At 42.8% G+C, this 20,640-nt stretch overlaps 1 protein-coding gene across 1 annotated transcript; it reads left to right on the top strand.

Moving 5' to 3' along the window:
• Positions 1–19,785: 19,785 nt before the first annotated feature.
• On the top strand, positions 19,786–20,331 carry TMEM275 (transmembrane protein 275). Its single transcript, XM_072638199.1, has one exon. The coding sequence runs from the start codon at positions 19,786–19,788 to the stop codon at positions 20,329–20,331; it is 546 nt and encodes a 181-aa protein (XP_072494300.1).
• The last annotated feature ends 309 nt before the right edge of the window (positions 20,332–20,640 follow it).

Raw genomic sequence — 20,640 nt, 5'->3', positions numbered from 1 at the left:
TCCCTGTATATGTTGTCCTCTCCACTAGAATGTAGGTTCCTTGAGGGCAGGAATTGACCATTTTTAGTATCATTAGAATTTAACATAGTGCCTAACACATACCAAACACTTGGTAATAAACGCTCATTCATTCATTCATTCATTCATTCATTCCACTTACGCATACTGTAAATGATGCCAGAAGACATAGAAAACTCACAGCTAAAGAGATGTTGGTGAGGAGTGAAGCAGAGTGAGTGCTAGACCTGTAATTGAGAAAACCTGAGTTCAAATCTGACCACTTGTAAAACGAGGATAGGAAGCCTTGAACCATATGGTGGAAGTGCTTTGTACGCCTTCAAACGTTATAGAAAAGTCAGCTATATTGTTATCTGTGGAATCCTCAGCCCTGGAGAGGGGTTTCAGCACCTTCAGGGGGGGACAGCTCCAAGAGCGCTTCCCTCAGGTCTTGAATTGACCCATTCCATTCTGCAAGTACTTTCAAGCCCCTCATTCTCTACAGGGAGTTTTGAGTTGTTTCCCAGCATTGGGGAGGGGCTGCGCTGAGCCATTCATAGCGGGAGTTACAACGTACCCACCAGTCAATGGCCTGCAAAAACTAGGCGGGTACCTATCTACAAGGTTGTTTGAAATTCCCGACTGAACGGTGAAGGTTGGGAGGGAGGAGGAAAGAGAAGGAGCTAGAGAAGAAAGGGATTGGGGTGGGGGAAGAGAGAGCATCAGTTATCTCAGATGCGGGGGCGAGGGAAGGGAGGGCGAAGGCGGGGGAAGTGGAAAGAGGAAGAAGAGGAGGATTGTTGGGTCGGAGAGTCAAAGACCACTAGGTGAGCCCGCCATGTTCTTCCCGCCTGGGAATAGTGGGATTGCGTGTGGCTCCCTTCTCCCTCCCTCTCTTGCTTGCTGGCTCACTCGTCCTCCCGCCCGCCTGTTCTGCTCCTCCCCGCGCCAGCGGCTGCTGGGCGCCTTAAAGGCTTGAGTCTGAGACTGAGCGTTGAGACCCGAAGCCAGTCACTTGGACCTCCTCGCCGAGGCAGTCCCCCGGGCTTGTCCTCCTGCCTCGCCCTGGTCCGTGTTGGAGGAATGATTTCTTCCAAAGCTAGCGGGGTGGGGAGACCAAAAGCACAGGATTGGGGAAGGCTCAGAGCCTAGCCCCTCCCGTTGCCTCCGCTCAGGGAGCCCAGTCCAGGATCTCCAAGCGACTTGAGAACCTGGAGTGAAGCCAGACTCCTGCCTATGATGGACTTGATACCTCACGATTTTCCCTGCCTCCCAATATCTGGCAATCTGCCCCTCTCTTAAATTCGTCCGTCTCTCTCCCCCAACCTAAACCCCCGCTCACTGCAAAGTTTATGCCCTAGAAGGGGAGGGGTGCAGGACCCCGTCCCAGAGATGCTTCTCTTCTGGACTCGGTATTGCCAGTCCTCCTCCCTGCTGGGTGACCCACGCCCCAGCTCAGGCCCCAGCTCCAGCACCTCCCGTCCGGACTCCTGGCTCCAGGCAAGTGAAGGAAGTGGATTGGGAGGGGAAAGAGGTGAGGGTTGGGGGAGGGGGAAGCTCAGACCGCGGTGCAGGGGCGAGGGCAGTGGGGAGGAAGAGGGAGAGGAGGGCGAGATAGACCCAAAACGACAAGCCGCAGGCAGCGGCGAGAGAGTTGGGGTGGGGGGTGTCGCGTGATGACAGAGAAATACAAGAAGGTGAAGGAGCCTGGTAGCTAGGAGATGCCCTGGCTGGGCTGAGCTCTGACCTCTCACTAGGCTCTGAGCTCTGATCTCTTTCTGGACTCTGGGTTCTGATTTCTAAATGGACTCTAGGCTCTGAGCTGGGCCACCTGTTGAATGCATGGTGTTACTCCCCCAGGGCTGAGGCTCTGGCATCTTGTTCCCTGCAGGACACTGGTCTTGTATAACTGAGAGGGAGAGGGAAGAATTATCCCAAATAATGGCAGAACCCAGTCTGAGCAACCTCCCAAGTGGAAATGCAGCCCTGGCCTAAGGATTTTTCACTTTGCAAAAGCACCCCACCTCCACTTTCCTTTTAAATAGCATATTCTACCAATAAGGGGAGGAGTAGCCTTAAGGTTTATCAGGTCCTGAGTCCTAGGATCTTCCTGATGCCTAGAGCAGTTCTGACTCTTGGCCCCCCCCCCCCCATTCCTCCTACCCCCCCATCCTGTTCCCTGTCTCCTAGTATCTGTATGTGGAAATGGAGTCTGGATTTGCCAGGGATATTAAAAGACCAACCAGTCCATTCTTCTCTGCCCACCCCCCCTCATTGTAAAGATATAGAAACTGAGGTCCTTGAACATATTAGATGATTAATAAGTATTTATTAACTTGATTTACATCCAATAAGTGTATAAAGCCCTGTCTAGCATCAATGAGCACTTGTTAATATGTTTGTATGTGTATATACATAGATACTCATGTGAATAAACATACATTTATATATGTGTATGTATATACATACATACATACACACACATATATGTATCTAACTCCCAACTCAGAGGCCTATCCCCAAAATGCTATTGCTTTATGTGTCACCCAGTCAAGGAGGAGCTGGCAAACTAGCCTTTGCTGGGTCTACAAATTTACATTCTCTAACCTTAGCCAGGCCCTCACTTTTGTATAGTAATCCCATTTCTTCCTTTATAGACTCTGTCCCACTCCCCTTGGTGGCTATTGTAAAACTCGTAATATTCATCCAAGACTGCTCTGGACCCTCTTTTTTCTCTACTTTCTCTCAGTCAGTGACTTTATAAATTCCCATGAATTCAATTCATATCTCTATGCAGACAACTCGCAGATCTTCATACTCAGCCTCTCTCCTGAGCCTCCTCAGCCTCTCTTCCATATTTCCAGCTGTCTGCTGGATGTCCCAAACTGGATATCCCAAAGGCACTTGAAATTCAACATGTCCAAAAGAAAACTCATCATCTTCCCCTTTCTACCTCCAACCCAGCCCTTTCTCAACTTCCCTGCCTCTGTGGAGGACACCATCATCCTTTCAATCACTCAGATTTGCAACATCAGAGCCTTCCTTAGTGCCTAGCTCTTCCTCACCCTTCACTTTTAATTCAGTGCCAGCTCTTATGGATTCTACTTCATAAAATCATTAGCTTTAGAGCTAGAAGGCCCAGAGATTTTGAGCAAATTTCCCTGAGTCACAGAGCTAGTAAATATCCATGGCAGGATTTGAACTTGAATCTTCTTGATTCCAAGTCTGGTACTCTATCCACGTGGTGGCTTCTCATGGGTTACATAAGTACTAGAGCTAAAAGTCAAAACCAGGACTTCTTACTCCAAATTCCACATCCTTTTATCTGTACCTCCCTCCACAATCTGTCTCACATCTATGTCCTTTTCATTCAACACAGCCATCACCATGATGCAAGTTCCAATCACTTCTCCCCTAGACTGTTACAGTAGCCTCCCTTCTTTCTCTCCCTACTCTTTGGGATTGCCAAGCTGATATTCCTTGCTTCTTCTGCTTCTCTCTGTCTCTTTTTGAGGCAATCAGGGTTAAGTGACTTGCCGAGGCTAAATTTTAACTCAGGTCCTCTTGACTCCAGGGCTGGTGCTCTACTCTCTGTACCATCTAGCTGCCCCCAAATTGATATTACTAAAGCTCAAGTCTAACCATGCCATTCCCATGCTTAAGAAGGTCCAGTGGCTCCCCATTACCTGTAAGTGACAATATTAAAACTCTTTGCAGTTTGACAGGCACCTCCCTTTCAAGACTTCATGCCTGTAACTCCTCTTACTGCACTCTCTGTTCCAACCCCACTGACCTTCCTTCTGTTCCCCATCCATGAAATTTCATCTCCTGCCTCTGTCCTTTCCACACTCTATCCTCCAGCTTGCAATGCTCTTGCTCAACACCCTCCTCCCACACACACCTCCTTTAAGGAAGCCCTAGCTTTCTTAAAAACTTAACTCAAGCATCATCTCCTCCAAGAACCCTTGCCTGCTTCACCTGATTGTGAGTGCCTTCTCCATCACAGGGTTTTGCTTTTGCATAAATCCTAGATTTACTTACCTTTGAACATATTGTATTCGCCTGGTAGGATGTCAGATCCCTGAAGGCATGCACGATCTCATTTTTGTATTTGTGTGCCTGAAATAGAATACACTAAGTGGGCTCAGCACTTTTAGTCAATGCTAAATAAATGCTTTTTGGTTGATTGATTGAGCCCTCTACTCGAGACCTCCTTCGAAGCTGACATCAAACTATTACTTACTACTCTTTGGGTCTGACCATTCAACCACTAGTCTTTACTTATTTGTGCTATTATATAGCTCATATCTGTACACTTTGTATATAGTGACAGCAAGACAGATCTCTAGGAAGATGACTTGAAATCTCTATAGTTATATCCAGCCCTAAAAGACCACTCACTCTCTCTCCTCTCACTCTCTCCTTCTCTCTTTCCCCCTCCTTCCCTCTCTTCTCCCTCCTTATTGCTGGACATATCTACCTGGATACAGGAGTGTGCTGGAGTCAACTTGAACCGTCTTTGAACCAAAGTTCAGTGTGAGCATTCATACATCAGAAATTAGCAAATAATAAAATCAGGGCTTAATTTATTGTTTGCTGGTGGTCTAGACTTAAGAAAGTCATGGAAAATATGAACAGAAGTGTGTCCTGTGTCCAATTGTTCAACATTTACCAGTGCATCCCTGCGTGGATGTCACCTCAAATTCAAAATATCTAAGAGTAAGCAGTCACTCTGAACCATTCTCTTCTTCACAATTTCCCATTTCTTTTGTTGGTGCCAAATTTAAGCTTGATGTTAAGAAAAACTTCCCAACTGTCCCAAAGTATAATAAGCTGCCTCAAGAGGTAATGATTGTTTCCTCTTGGGGAGGGAGAAGGGAGAGCATCTTCAAATAAAGTCTAGACAACTATTTATCAGGTGTGTTATAGGAGGGATTCTTTTCATGTATGGATTGGATTTTTCAATGACCATTGAGATAATTTCCATATCTCAAATTCTGTAACACCAATTAATCTGAGAATTTTCATCTAAGATTTCTTAAGATATGGTGTCCAGGCTTTTAAAAATTGTGATTTTTTTTTCAGGAGATGCAGTGGCTTCTAAATTAACCTTTCTTGATCTATCTTCAAATTTTCTTTTCTCATTTGTTAATTTGTCATTTTCAGTTGTCTTTGACAGTAAATTTTATTCTATTTTTCTAACTTTTGATTTGGTTCTAATGTTTCTTTTCTCATGGGGTCCTGAAGTTCTTTTTTTAAAAAAAATTTATTTATTTTTAGTTTTCAACATTCATTTCCACAAAATTTTGAGTTCCAAATTTTATCCCCATCTCTCCCCTCCCCCCACCCCAAAGTACTGAGCATTCTAATTACCCCTACCACCAATTTGTCCTCCCTTCTAAGATCCTTCCTTTCCCTTATCCCCATCTTCTCTTTTGTCCTGTAAGGCAAGATAAATTTCTATACCCCATTACTTGTATTTCTTGTTTCCCAGTTGTATGCAAGAACAATACTCAACAGTTATTCCTAAAGCTTTGAGTTCCAACTTCTCCTCCTTCCTCCCTCCTCACCCAGCTCCATTGGGAAGGCAAGCAATTCAATATAGGCTATATATGTGTAGTTTTGCAAATGACTTCCATAATAGTCATGTTATGTAAGATTAACTATATTTCCCTCCATCCTATCCTGCCCTCCATTTCTTCTGTTCTCTCTTTTGACCTTGTCCCTGCTCAAGAGTGTTGACTTCTAATTGCTCCCTCCTCCCATTGCCCTCCCTTCTATCATCACCACTACCCTGCTTATCCCCTTCTCCCCATTTTCCTATATTGTAAGATAGGTTTTCATACCAAAATGAGTGTGCATTTTATTCTTTCCTTGAGTCAAATGTGATGAGAGTAAGCTTCATGTTTTCCCTCTCACCTCCTCCACTTTTTCCCTCCATTGAAAACTCTTTTTCTTGCCTCTTTTATGAGAGATAATTTGCCCCATTCCATTTCTCCTTTTCTCCTACCAATATATTCCTCTCTCACCCCTTAATTTCATTTTTTAAGATATGATCCCTTCCTCTTCAACTCACCCTGTGCTCTCTGTCTCTGTCTCTGTCTCTCTCACTCTCTCTCTCTCTCTCTCTCTCTCTCTCTATATATATATATATATATATATATGTATATATATATATACATATATGTGTGTGTATGCATTTGTGTGTGTGTATGTGTGTATAAACCCACCAACTACTCAGATACTGAAAAAAGTTTCAAGAGTTACAAATATTGTCTTTCCATGTAGGAATGTAAAGAGTTCAACTTTAGTAACTCCCTTATGATTTCTCTTTCCTGTTTACCTTTTCATGCTTCTCTTGATTCTTGTGTTTGAACTGAAGTTCTTTTGATCCATTCTAATAGTGGGGGATGGTTCAGGGGAAGGCTCACTACTTGAGTAAGACAGAAAACCTTTTGATCTTAGTCATTTATTCTTCTTCTAACTCATTCCTTCAGGCTTTGATTGATTACCTGGAGATCTCATTTCATTTAAAATTTTTATTGCTTGCTTCATTCCTCCCAACTACTGTTATACACAATAGTCCTTGTAACCTCCAAGTTATGTTTTCCTCTACTTTTAGTTGGTGTGGAATAACTGTCTTCTTCTGGGTTTATCTCCTGGGCATCTCTTGCCCCATCATATTTTCCCATAGTATTCACTGTCTTCTTCTGTTTACACATATCTCTAACCTCAGTGCTTGGCTCTAGACATTATGGCACAGGCAAACTTTACCCCCTCCTCAAATCTTGAATGGCATGGTAGGGCCCTGTTGGGTACAACCTCAATTTCCTGGGCTCCTGATGCTCACTGGTTTTCACTTCTCTTGATGTGTCTATTTGGAGCACTTGTCAGGCTTCACTGTTCTCATTCAGAGCTCTACAATATTGACCATATTTTTCTCAGGGTGCTTCTGAGGTCTTCATATAACCCTGGGCCATGCTGGAGCCATAAGTCAACAAGCATTTACTAAGCTCTTATTATGTTCCAGGCATTATAATAAGTTCTATGGATACAAATTTCAAGAAAAAAAAGACATTCCCTGCCCTCAAGAACCTTACCCTAATAAAGGAAAACAACATAAAAAAGTTGCTGAATGGGGTAGGACCAGGAAGAGGTAGGAGAGGTATTCATAAGGGTAGCTAGTTCAGAGAATCAGGAACAGCTGGCCTGAAGTCCTTCTGGAGATTCTGGGAAGAACTCATCAATAGGGGAAGAGACCTGCAGGAACAGAGTTGAGGCAGAGAATAAGAGATGACTTGTCTGGGGGCATTCCTCAAAATGGAGGTTCTATGAGGAACTCATAAATAGGAGATGGGGTCTATAGGAGTAAAGAGCAATGGCAGCTGAAGCATGGTAGTTAAGCCCAGACAATTGGGGAAGTTATAGCCCACCTTTATTCTTCCATCATTCCTGGAGTGTCTCTAATCAAGGTGTAGGGAAAAGCTTCTCATTTGGTCCCTCTACTTCCCATTTCTTTACTCTCCAATACATCTTTTCCAGTGATGCCTAGTTTAGAAATTCCAGAGTCTCAGACTCTGAATGTAAACAAAGGCATGTAAACAAAAATCATTTTTACAACATTTCCAGCAAATGATCATTCAGCCTCTGCTTGGAGAACTCTATTAAGAGGAAATTCACTTGCTTCTCTAGGCTGCCTATTCTTCTTTTGGATAACTCAAATTATTAGTGTAGGATGTGGTGCTTACCCCTCAACTCTCTCCAAGATCTGGGTTGGGGCTGGCTTGATCATCCCCACCCTGCATGGCCATTGATATGATGGCAACTCACTCTCAAAATCCCGTGGATAAACCTGGTATCAGTCCACATCTATATTCATGACAGTAGCTCCCAAGTCTCTGCCACTTCCCACAAATCATTCATAATGATACCATCAACTCTTTTTTTAAAGGAATATATCAATTCAATGACAACGTAAACTCATTTTTTAAGCTGCAAAGGAGTAACATATCTTTTGACTAAATTAGAGAGTTCTACAAAAGCACAGAATCAGCAATGACAAAAGATTATGGGAAAAGTTATGTAATTAAGGTTTGCTAGGTAGCCTACAAGTGAAATCCTATTACTACAAACATAATCACAACAAAGATCTTTATCTTATAAAAAGAATCCAGGAACCTTAGTCAAGGGTCCAATTATTTTGAGTAATAATCATTCCAACCAAATTCTAAGAATTTGAACAAGCCTTTGGAAGTTAGTAAATAGAATTTGACCTGGAATAGGGACAGTTAAGACCCTTGACTCTCCAACAGTTTTCTATAATCCCGGTTTCAACATGTTAGACATTCTTCAGGAAATATTAGGCTTTAGTGCCAACCTTCACAACACTATCCCTGATGCAAGACTATTTCATTTTAAGGGAGAAATTTCCATATCAAACCTACTTAGGGTGGGGGGACTATGGAAATAATAATGGGCTGGAAAAGCAAAAGGGCCAGGAAACAAGGGGAGCTGCTAAAAGGTAGAAGTTTGTACTCAACTTCTCTTATCTTTTCTTAATTTGCAAGAAAAATCAATTTTCAGGAAAGAGGAATTTACTGCATAGGGGATGCATCACATTATCCAAAGCTGACTGTTGATTCTGAACACTAAGTCAGGCAATTAACAAACTTTTATTAAGAACTTACTATTGTCAGATGCTGTACTAAGTGTAGGGGATACAAGGGTGAAAATTGTCCCCATCCTCAAGGATGTCATCTTTTAATAGAGGGAAAACCACACCTTTAACTTTTAACACAACATATTGAATTAACAAGATGGCAAAGGAAAAAATTATGACATAACATTTACTAAATAAATGATAAAGGCAGATTTATGGTTGGACTTTTATTTCTGCATCTCCACTCTCTTATTTAATAAGTCTGCTTCTCTACTCCTAAATTAGCACTATATTCTTTTAGCTAATAGAAGTCTTAAGCCTAGAATCTGTAAGACTTCCCAGGTCTACTCCCTTAGTGCTAAGGCAGTATGATGGGTTTCCAGTAAAAAGTAATTTCCTTTCATCCTGTGTACAAAACTAGTCAAGTTGACCCTTTCTAGACCCTGGGTGGTTTTACCTTCTGGAGCCATAGAAGGGAATAAAGAATAAAGTAGGCAGGTTTCAGAGTCGTTTCCCCTTTCTCAAGATATAGATGGTTCTAAAAACAACTCCCCCCACTCCCCAGCTTCTCCTTCTTCCCCTATCAACCACCTCTTTATAAACCATGGAATATGGCTTTTGACAGTCAGCTCCCGGCATCATAGCTTTCCTCCAATCAGATCAACTCACCACATTATATGCAATGTCAGCTATCAACTGTGCCCAGAATCGTTGGCTTTTGTTGTTTTTTTTAATCCTCTATGAGCAGCTTTTCTTGTTGGCTTCTCTGTGATTTCTCAAACAGAATTCACAAACTTCTGATCACTGGCTTCTAATGCCACAAATCAGTGTTTCCTTCTGAGTAGTGACTCATTTCTCACATAGGTGGAGTAACCCTTAATTCCTATTTCTGTTAGATATGACACAAATAGCTATTATACAATAGTTCCATGGTCCCCAAACAGTTCTTTGATTCACAGTTTCTTTGCAATAAATCCCAAAGTCCTAAAAATGGTCACATTCAAAGAAGCTGATCAGGGAATCACTGTGCTACAGCTTTCCATCCATCATTGACTTTGGCTGCTTTCTCTCAGGTCTTCAGAACTCTCCATGTTTCTCCTCAAGTTATTTTTCTTGTGTTTCTCTCACCAGTCTTTTTTCTTCCCATCAGTAAATAAAATGCCAACATAAGAAAGTGTTACATTAGGAAGAACCTTAGAGACTATAGGGTTAAACTATTCAACCCTTTCATTGTACAGATGGAGAAACAGACTCAAATGGAAAAATAAATAAATAAAACAAAACCAAACAAAACTCATTAGTGGACTGGAGAGACTAGAGATCCTTTGGGGATGTGTGTGTGTGTGTGTGTGTGTGTGTGTGTGTGTGTGTGACAGACAGACAATCTGGGAGAGACAGAGATTGTGTCTTCTTTTGGTCTGCCTATGGACCTGTGTGACTCACAGAGAGAGCAGGAGTTACAGGTCAAAATTTCCTTTCAGCTCTCAATCTCTAAAATGCCATGATTTGGGTTAAAATTATAACTAGGAGTGAGAACTTCAGTCTTCAAATCTGAAATCTGCTCTCAGGGTGAGGACAGAGAAGGGCTCACACTGGTCCCTGTCTTCTCCCGCAGGGCCAAACAATCATCCTTAGGGACCACATCATTGGGTCCAGAGGAGGTACCCCCAGCTTCTCAGGCCCCAGGAAGCAAGGATCTAGTCTGGAAAAAGCAGCTCCAAGACTCCCTGAGGAGTGAATGATATGAACTCAGTGCCACTGTAACTGATTCAATTAGAATGACTCATAATGCACCCATCTTGATAGAACTGAAGTGAGATGGAGTCACTGAATGAGTGAGCTGGAAAGGCCTTTGATTACAGAAGAGAAAACTGAGGTTCAAAGAAGGGAAAATCACCCAGAACTCCACAGCCAAGAAAAGATCTAAGTCTAGGCTTCCCAGCTCCTAGTCCAGCTCCCTCCTTTGCCCTCCCCTGACCCTGGGATACCGAAGAGAGGAGGCAGAAGTGGACACTGACCTCATTTCATCCCCTGAGATATGCAAAAAGAGAACTAGGTTCCCCACAGGTTTACAGAAAACCATGGAGACTATAGAGTCCACGAAGGGATCCGAGAGTCCAGCCCAGTCCTACTCTCTGACAACCATACAAGGGTCAATAACCCAGATGCTCTCAAACTATCATGGCAGCATAGATTTAGAGCTAGAAAAGATGTTACAGACATCCAGTCCCACTTTCTCATTTTACAGATTGAGAAACTGAGGCCCCAAAAAGTTTGGTGACTTGTCCAAAGTTACTCAATTGGTGGGATCAGAACGAAGCTCTGATACTTTCCAGGGCTGTATCCATAGATTAGCCCTGTAGCTTTGATGAGGTCATAGCTGAGATTCTTCCCAAATTTGAGGTTCTGAAATTCCCATCACCTGCTGAATTTGGGCACCTGAGTTAGGTATGGAGGGGGAAGAAGCAGAAAAGAATCAGTCCCAAACCCTGCTCTCATAGTGCCCAGAATCTACTGTGTTCAGGGACCTGTGCTGGGCAAAAAAGGGAGGATACAGGGAGCTATTAAGCCCAGGTCTTGTCTTCACTGTGCCCACAGTCTGCCAGGGGCATAATGAAGACACACAGGCCTAGAATGCAAAGTAGAATTTGAAAAATGCTCCAGGAGAGATCCAAAGACCTGACACAGAGATGGTGGAGAGAAGCTAGATAAGCCTGAACATTGGAATAAGCCGGCAGGGTTCAGGGCAAAGAGTTTTCTTTGAAGTCTAAGAAGCTCAATTCAAATCCAGCTTCACCACTATACAGTACCTACGTGGGTGACCTGTGGGAATCTTGGGTACTTGGTAACCACTCTGCTCCTGCTTTCTCCTTGTTCTTGACCCAGAGAGGGGTGGGAAAGTACCCGGGACATCACCATCACCATGTAAGTAAGTGTTCCCCACTGTTACTGACTGCCCAAAAGTACCCACATTCTCCAGAGTGCCTGCATGCCATTTACTGCTTCCAGGTGGGGCTATGGAAAGGATGGCCTTGAATTCTAGGTAGCCAAATCAATTTCCAACTACCAAGGCCTCCTCTAGCTTCTCCTTGACTTCCACATTTTCTGGACTTTGCCACTCTTGTTATTTAATTTCCAAGAAGAAATCCTTAATATTCTAGAAGAGACCATTCCTAGATTCCAAGACCCCTCCAAGATCCCAATAGCGAGTCACTCTAGTCACACTGGAGCACCTGGCCAGGGCAATGAGGCATTTTCTTGCTCCAGATGATTGGAAGGATCACTGGCCAGGGCCAGCTGAGTAAGCATCCATTCATTGTGAGAGACTCAGAACTAAAAGGGACCTTAAAGACCATTACTTCTAATCTCTTATTTTACAGGTGGGTAAACTGAGACTCAGAGAGTCTTGACTTGACCAAGGTTGCAAAGCAAATTGGTAACTACAATCAGCTAACCCATCAGTCAAAAAGAATTTTTAAGTGCTTAGAATGTATGCTAGGCACTGCTAAGCCAGAAGTATGTTAAAAAACAGGTCACGTTCTTAAGGAGCACACAATCTAAGTCACAAGCCACAACCCTCTCCTAGGACTGACATGATTGGTTGTTTCTCCTCTGGGACATTGGCAAAGGAGGCAAATAAGGAGGGGACGATAGAAGGGAAGATCGATGGCGAAAGGAAAGAGAGGAGAAAAGTAGTAGCCCCTAGGTGAGGGAGAAAGCTGAGCCCTGCTCCCAGAGAGTCCCTGCCTTCGTGAAGCCTCAAGTGTGAAGCAGACATGTCCACGATTAGGAAGACAATGGAATAAAGAACCCAGCCAGACTCACAGATATGTGTCTGGCATAAAAGAACTTTTGGGTTGGGCAGTGACCAAGGAAATCCCATGGGTTGTGTTGGAGACATCCGCTACTTTCTTTCCATTCAATCCAGGATAACTTCCTGGTAGCCAGGGGACAACACATTCATTAACGACGGAAGCATGAAAAATTGAGGTTAGACCCAAAGAAGAACTTTTCTCAATTGGGGGGAGTCTGATTGGTAAGAAGTATGTGAGGGAAGTTCTGGAATCAGGTCATGGTAAATAGGGGGAATGATGAGAGAGAGTGTACTTTAAAAATGAGACAGAAAGGGTCTTTTCTAGAGGTTGAGCATTGATGAGATCTTCTCTTCAGATTCTAGGGGGGCAGGCCTCAGTCTTTATTTCCATAATGGTGGCCCATCCCCATGCCCAACCAAAGCTTAAAATAAATTGATAGGCAGCTGTTCTGCCTCTCTGGATCAAGTTCCTGGAGGCTCCTGGGTCCAAGAATTAGGGCAAGGGTCTTACTAGGTATGTGAAACTGCATAAGTCACTGTATTGGGGGGTTAGCTTCCTTATCTTCAAAATTGGGATAAGACCTGGATATTTCCCTCCCAGAGTTTCTATGAGGATTGATTGAAAAAATGTGTGTAAAGTACTTTACAAACCTTAAGGTATTGAGAAAAGTGCATTAGATTTGTCAATTAAGAGATCATTGGGTCTTTGGAGAGAGCAGTTTTTGGTAAAACAATGAAGTTGGAAGTGAGACTGCAGGAGCTAGATGACTACTACATCCCAAGGAAGCCAATGATGTGTGTGTGTGCGTATGTATGTATATGTATGTGTACGTATGTATGTATATGCAAGATATATTCCAAAATATTTACACGAGTACTTTTTGTGATAACTAAGAATTGGAAACAAAATAGATGCCCATCTATTGGGGAATGGCTAAACAAATTGTGGTATATGAATGTAATGGAATATTACCATGTGTGTTGGATACAGAGAAGTATGGAAGGATCTCTATGAACGGATGCAGAGTGAAGTAAGCAGAGCCAAGAAAACAATACACAAAGTAACTACAATGATGTAAATGAAAAGAACAATGACATCAAAAATACAAAGTGGATGTAACAAAATAATATAGATTTGTTTATTCAAGCAGGACTTGAATGAAGAGATATGAGAAGACACACCCAACCCAACAGTTGTTTATACATTGGACATGTTTTCAGATTTTCTCAATATATTGATCAGTTCAGACTTTCTCAATATATTGATCAGTTGTGCTGACTTTTTCCCCCTGTCTTAAGAAATACTATTTATCATAGGGGATGGCTCTCAGGGAAGGAGAGAGAGAGGAATATGTAAGATACTAGGGTGATGTATGAAACAGAAAACATCAATAAAACTTATTTTTTAAAAATTTAATAAAGTATAATTTTAGTGAAGGACCTATATAGGGAATCATTAAGTTCTACCTTTAAAATATCAATTTTTATGTCCTATCTTTCTCTGGAGAGTCCTCATGAAATTTGCTATGGGGCATAGTATTAGTGGAAGAGAAATCATCCCATCACTCCGCTAGACTTGCTCCTTCCAGGTCATAGTATCTCCTCTGGATAGGTCAGTCAACTACTGAGCTAAAGTTGAGGGGAGGTGGGCATTGTTCAGCTGCTGGCCATAGCAGCTGCTGGGGGGGGGGGTGGGCCAAGAAGGACATTTGCCATTGAGCAGCTGCTTTTGCATCAGACTGAACAAGATGCTTGGCAAATAAGTACAGTTGCTGCTGGGCCTGGACCAGGAAGGTCATTAGCTACAGGGCCCTTTTCAAGGACATGGAATCTCCACTGAATGTGTTGATGATGATAAGTGATAATATTAATAATTATAGCTAACATTTAGATAGTGCCGCAAGGCTTGCAAAGAGTTTTATAAATATTCATCCTGTCCTCACAACAACCCTGAGAGATAGGTACTATTTTTATTTCCATTTTTCAGTTGAGGAAACTGAGGCAAACAGATGTTAAGAGACTTGCTTAGGTTCACACAACTAGTAAGTATCTGAGGCTGCATTTGAGCTGAGCTTTTGCTGAATCCTAGTCCAGTGCTCTGACCACTTAGATGATCGATAGCTTCCTGGACAGCTACTGAACAGCTACTATGCAGTCACAGAATGCACGCACTTAACAGCCTCTGTTTTGGCTGGGTGGTACTGTGCTCTCTTCAACTCGAGTACTCTTTTCAGGTAGAGTGCTACAGTGCTTTTCCAGACAGGGCAATGAGTCAGTCTAAGATCAACCGAAGCCTCTCCTCTTTTTAAGAGAATCCTTAAAATGTCGGGTCTTGGCTTTGTCACCTCCAAACAGTAGGTGAAAGAGACCTAGCTTCCCCTCCTTGACAATCCTTCTTGGTTTGGGGCCATTATTAGCCAGGGACTCTTCCTAGGCTTCTGATGAGCGGTTCTGACTCAGCCAGTTACACTTTCCAGCCTGCCTTAGGAATCTGATGCCAGTGAGTGTCCAGGGGGGGAACGTATGAATGCAGTCTGTGACTCAGAGGCAACTTTATTGATTTCCCTGATTTCTTTATAGGCAATTGAGCTATCCAAGCCTCAAATTCTTTCTAAAGTTCGGGTTCTTTCTTTTGCTTCTGAAGCTCTTCACCTTTACATTTCAATACCTCTGACTTTTTTCTTCCTTTTGACCTTTTGGGTTTTTTTTGAAGTCTCACCAGGGCACATCATTGCATTAATAAACCCCGGAAAATGCTCTTATGATCTGGAGTGTGTGGAGACAGGTGGTCATAAGATAAAAAAAAAAAGAGAGAGAGCAGGTTTCAGAAGGAAAAAGCTTAGAAAAAGTATAAGAAAAACCTCCCCATTTCTCTAGCTACCCATAGCACTAGATTTGTGGTCAGAAAAATCTGGATTTAAGTACCACCTCTGATGTTCCCGGCACTCAAATGAGCAGGAAGAATTCAGAGACAAAAGTGACATTATCCCTGTGCTCAAGGAGTTATGAGACTGAAAAAAACTACACACAGATATAAAAATATATACACACCTGGGAGGATGGTCATCAATATAGGGAGCACCTGGTAAGGAATTTCCTGTCAATGCAATTGATCTCAGCATCTTTTTTTGTAATTTATTTTCTTGGAAATTTGCCTGGGCTACTGAACCATTACGTGATGTGCCTACAGTCACATAGAAAGTCAGTCAGCAAGCATTTATTAAGTGCCTAACTGGGGCAAGGGGCAGCTAAGTGGTGCCAGATAGAATGCCAAGCCTGGAGTCAAGAAGACTGAATTCAAATCTGACCTCAGATACTTACTAGCTGTGTGACCCTGGGCAAGTCACTTAATTCCATTTGCCTCAGTTTCCTCATCTGTAAAATGGGCTTTGCCAAGAAAACCCCAAATGGAGTCATGAAGAGTTTGATGCAATAAAAAATGACAGAAACTGGGCTAAGAACTGAGGATACAAAGAAAGGTAAGAGAGGGTCCCTACCCCAAGGTGTTCACAGCCTAATGGGGGAGATGACATGCAAACAACTATAGACAACCAAGATATAGACAGGATAAACTGGAGATAATTATCTAGCCCTAGCTAGAGAAGGTACTCACATTAAGGGGAATTGGGAAAAACTTCCTGTAGAAAGTGGAATTTTTTTTTTTTTGGCCATAATCTTTTTTTAAAAAAAAATTATTTCTTTTTAGTTTTCAACATTTACTTCCATCAGTTTTAGATTTACTCCCCCTCTGCCCTCCCTCTGAAGATGGCATACAATATAATATGGCTCTACACACACATTCCTATTAAATACATTTTCATAACACTCATGTTGCATTGCAAAATTTTAATGAATGTAAGAGAACATGAGAAAGAAAAAAAAACAAAAAAAGAAAGGAGTCTGCTTTGCTCTGCATTCCCTCTCCACAGTTCTTTCTCTGGATGTGGATGGCATTTACCATCATGAGTTCTTTGGAATTGTTTTAGGTAGAAAGTGGGATTTTAGGCAGTCTACATTAGAGGAAGAATTTGAACCCAGGACTTGCTCAGAAGACCAGTTCTCTATCCACTGCACCACACTGCCTCTCATGTCTTAGGATGTCAACTGAAAGCCACCCAGAACTCCAATTGATCCAGCCAGAGTTGCTGCCCACACTGGCTCCTTCCTCAGAGGGAAAAATGTCCTACATACAAAACCTAGGCAGGTGACAGGTGGCAGGAGACACTAGCATCTGTAGGAATCTTGAAAGATCCTCTTATAGGAGAGATGGCTCTTGAGCTGAACTTTGAAGGAAAATAAGGATTCTATAAGGCAAAATGAGGAGGAAGAGCATTGTCAACATAGGAAATTGATGGTGTGTGTAAGGAAGAGAAAAAAGGCCAATCTGGTTGAACTACAGATTGCATGAAAGGGAAAGGAAGGTTATAGTCTGGTTATGAGGGGCTTCAAAATTAAATATCAACTATCATCATTTAGTAAATCAACATTTATTAAGCACCTGCTGTGTGCCGAGCTCTATGCTAAGAGCTAGTAATACAAAGAAAAGCAAAAGACTGACCCTGGGGTCAGCTAACTGGCACAATGGATAAAGCACCAGCCTTGGAGTCAGGAGAACTTCAGTTCAAATCTGGCCTCAGACACTTACTGGCTGTATGACCCTGGGCAAGTCACTTAACCCTGATTGCCAAAAAAATAAAAATAAAAAAATAAAAAAAGACTGACCTTAACCTTGAGAAACTCATAGTCTAATGGGGCAAACAACTATATACAATTCTATACAGGAAAAATAAGAAGTAACCAGCAAAGAGAAGGTATTGGGAAAGTCTTCCTGTAGAAGGTTTTAACTGAGTTTTAGCTGAGACTTGAAGGAAATCAGGAGCTGGAGATGAGGAGGGAGAGCATTCCAGGCAAGGGGGACAATCAGAGAAAATGCCTGGAGCCAAGAGATAGAGTCTCTTGTTCAAGGATTAACAAGGAGACCAGGGTCATTGGATGACAGTGTACAAGGGAGCTGGGGAGGGTGGCGGTAAGGTATAAAAAGACAAGAAAGAGAATAAGGGGCTAGGTTAGGAAGGGCTTTGAATGCCAAATAGAGGATTTTATATTTGATAGGGGAGGTTATCGGAGGTCAGTGGATTTTACTGAGTAGTGAAGTGACAGCAACATTAGGGAAATCACTTTGATGACTAGGTTGATGATGGACTAGAGTGGGAAAGAAATTTGTGGCAAGTTGACCAACCAACAAGAATCTCAATAATCCAGGTGGGAAGTGATGAGAACCCACACCAAGATGGCAGCAGTGTCAGGTGAGAGAAGAGGACATATTCAAGACATGTTATAAAGTTTAAATTGATAAGCTTTGATAGCAGGTTGGCTGTAGGGATGGGGAGTGAGGTCAAGGATCATCATCTTCATCATTATAAGTATTATATTCATCTTTTCCTCATCTTTTTCAGTGGAATTCAGGTGGACACAACCAGGAAACAAGCTGATATCTTGTTATTATTTGCTTATATTCAATTTTCTAATGACTTGCAGAAAAGGATAAAATGACTTTTTATAGTTGAATAGAAGTATTAGAATCTCATCTAGGGAATGCTCAGGGAAAGCATCCTCAGGACAATTTAGTAACAGACAGATCAACAGGCAAGATGTAAACCTCATCCTGTTCCCATAAGACTTTGATTTCCTTGACCAGGTTTCATTCTTTCAAAGTTTCCCCTTCCTATGTAACTTAAAGATAGTGAGTATTTAAGTTAATGATATCAACTAAGAAAATTGGTGATAAAATTTTATGAATAAATGTTGTATCTAGGTGATAGTGAATAAACCAAATGAGTCTGTGTAAATGATCTGGTTTATTGACTGAGCTCTCCAGGACATGTGGCACTCTGTATTTATAAGATAAGGATTTGTCATCTATCCACGAAAGTCCATGAAAGATAACAAGCTTAAGAGATAGAATTCTAGTCATCAGGTCATGTCTTCCTAGGTATTCAGGAGGTGCTCAATTTTTGTGGTCTTCAGTGTCGTGTTCCACAGTCTCTCCCAGCTCCTCCTATCATCTGCATTAATTACTAACTTGGAGTTTCATAAAGCTAATCCTTCTGACATTCCAGGTAATTCAGTTAGATCTGATTCTGAATATTTATCATAAATTCCAACAAATCTATGCCATTCAGGCATTTCTTAACCCCTATTTTGTTGGTATATTTATTGTTTGTTAAATTCATGTGGCCATGAAGAGATTTTTGATTCTGTTTTCTTATCTTAATTATTTCCTAGGCTTTGTTCTGAGTTAACGGCTCCAACAAATCTGATGGTATGTACCTGTTATCGATCCCTATCACTGCTTGATAAAGTGATAAAATCTGTTTATTCCAAAAACATTTTAATGTTTTTTTTAAACTTATTGTTGTAGTCATTATTTTTATGATGTACTTACTTATGTAACGGGGGAGGTGAAAAATAAGGTCAGTCCCAGAAGCTTATGAAATATGGTGACCCCACGTTCGGTCGTGTGTGGTGACAAGTGGAACAGTCCAGCCTTCCACCACAGAGCGTGAGCAGCTATTCAGTGAAGGTGTCTTGTCTGCTCAGTACATGGTGAAGAGGGTTGTGGCTGTTGCCAACACCAACTCACGTTCTCTTCCTTTGTACTTACCACAAGGCATAAGGATGGCTGTAAGGGGCATAGTGGGCAGACGGGGTTCCAGCAGAGCTTTTGGTATACATTCTCAGTTCTAGCTCATCAGCCCACCCAAATAGAAGGTAGCCCACCCAATAACCAGACAAAAAAGACAGTCACGAAATACCTGAACAGGCTTTGAGGTGGAGGGCCAGGACCCTCCATTTGACATCACTTCCACCAAATATGCACACTCCTATGCCTAGACTCTCATCAGTCATTCTCCTCATTACACTTACTGGCTGTGTGACCCTGGGCAAGTCCTTTCCTCCTCTCTGAGCCTCAGTTTCCTTCTCTATAAAGTGGGGAGTTTGGTTAAGATGAGGAGTTTTAAAACCAATGGTCCACAAACTTGTTTTTAAAAAATATATATTTGATAGCTTTATTTCAATATAATTGGTTTCCTCCCTAATCTTATGTATTTAAAAATGTTATGCTGAGAACAGATTTTGCCATGAAAGGAATCCATGGTGTAAAAGAGGTTAGGGAACTCATCCAGATGGTCTCTGAGGTTCCTGCCAGTTTTAAATTGTGTGATCTTGTCATTTCCCCTGTCTCTCTGCAGGAGCAGCCTTGGCCTTGGAAGGGCAAGAAGAGCCTTGATGTCTGAGTGGTGGCCCTGGGACAATGTCTGGGGAGAAGAGCTTGGGAAGCCAGGCCCCCAGCGCCCTGAGGAAAGCTCGCCCAGCTGGCCTCCCCTCCCCTGCGTTGTGTTGTGCCTGTGGCCTCTGCATCATGCTTGCAGGTATCAACATCACCCTGGTTGGGGCCTTTGCCACTTTCCTGCCAGGCCACAACCCACCTATCATCATCGGGCCAGTCTTGCTTGTCCTGGCTCTAGGCTTCTTCGGTGCCTGCTGCATCTGTAGCCGTCGGACCCCTGCTCCTGGCACTCGCCATGCCAAGGCCGGCAATAGGCCAGGCCCAGGCCGGGCAGGCCGGGCCACATTTGAGATGGAGACCAGTGAACACACAGTCCAAGATACAACAGCTGTGCAGCTGAGCCCTATTCCATCCCCTGCCTCCTCTCGCCACTCCAGCCCTGGCCCCGAAGGGGGTCCTCGGAGCTGCCGCCTCTTCACCATGGAGTCTGAGGGCCCAGTGGGAGCCAGCTATGTATCTGGGGCAGAGGGAGTCCAGCTGAACCTGCCTCAGGAGCTTTCTACCTCCTAAGGGTCACCCTGTGGAACATTCCAGAAAGTCATATACAGAGTTCACCTTAGGACCCTCCAAAGGTCTCAGGGCTAATAGGTGAAGTGTCCTGGAAATCCCAGAAGAAAAAAAAAGGGATCATGTGGTTTCATGGCTTAGGACTAGTTGGGAACCAGAAGACCAGACGTGAATATTGACTGTGCCGTTTACTCCCTGTCCCTCTCTGGGTCTCTGTAAAGGGAGCCCTCTTCCTTGATCTTCCTCTTTCCTGTGCTTAAAGGCAGAGAGAGTGAAGGAAGAGGAATACGGAGAATGGGCACACAAACTTCA

Source organism: Notamacropus eugenii, chromosome 2, assembly GCF_028372415.1.
Source record: "Notamacropus eugenii isolate mMacEug1 chromosome 2, mMacEug1.pri_v2, whole genome shotgun sequence".
NCBI lineage: Eukaryota > Metazoa > Chordata > Mammalia > Diprotodontia > Macropodidae > Notamacropus > Notamacropus eugenii.
This window is presented reverse-complemented; position numbering and strand designations above follow the sequence as displayed.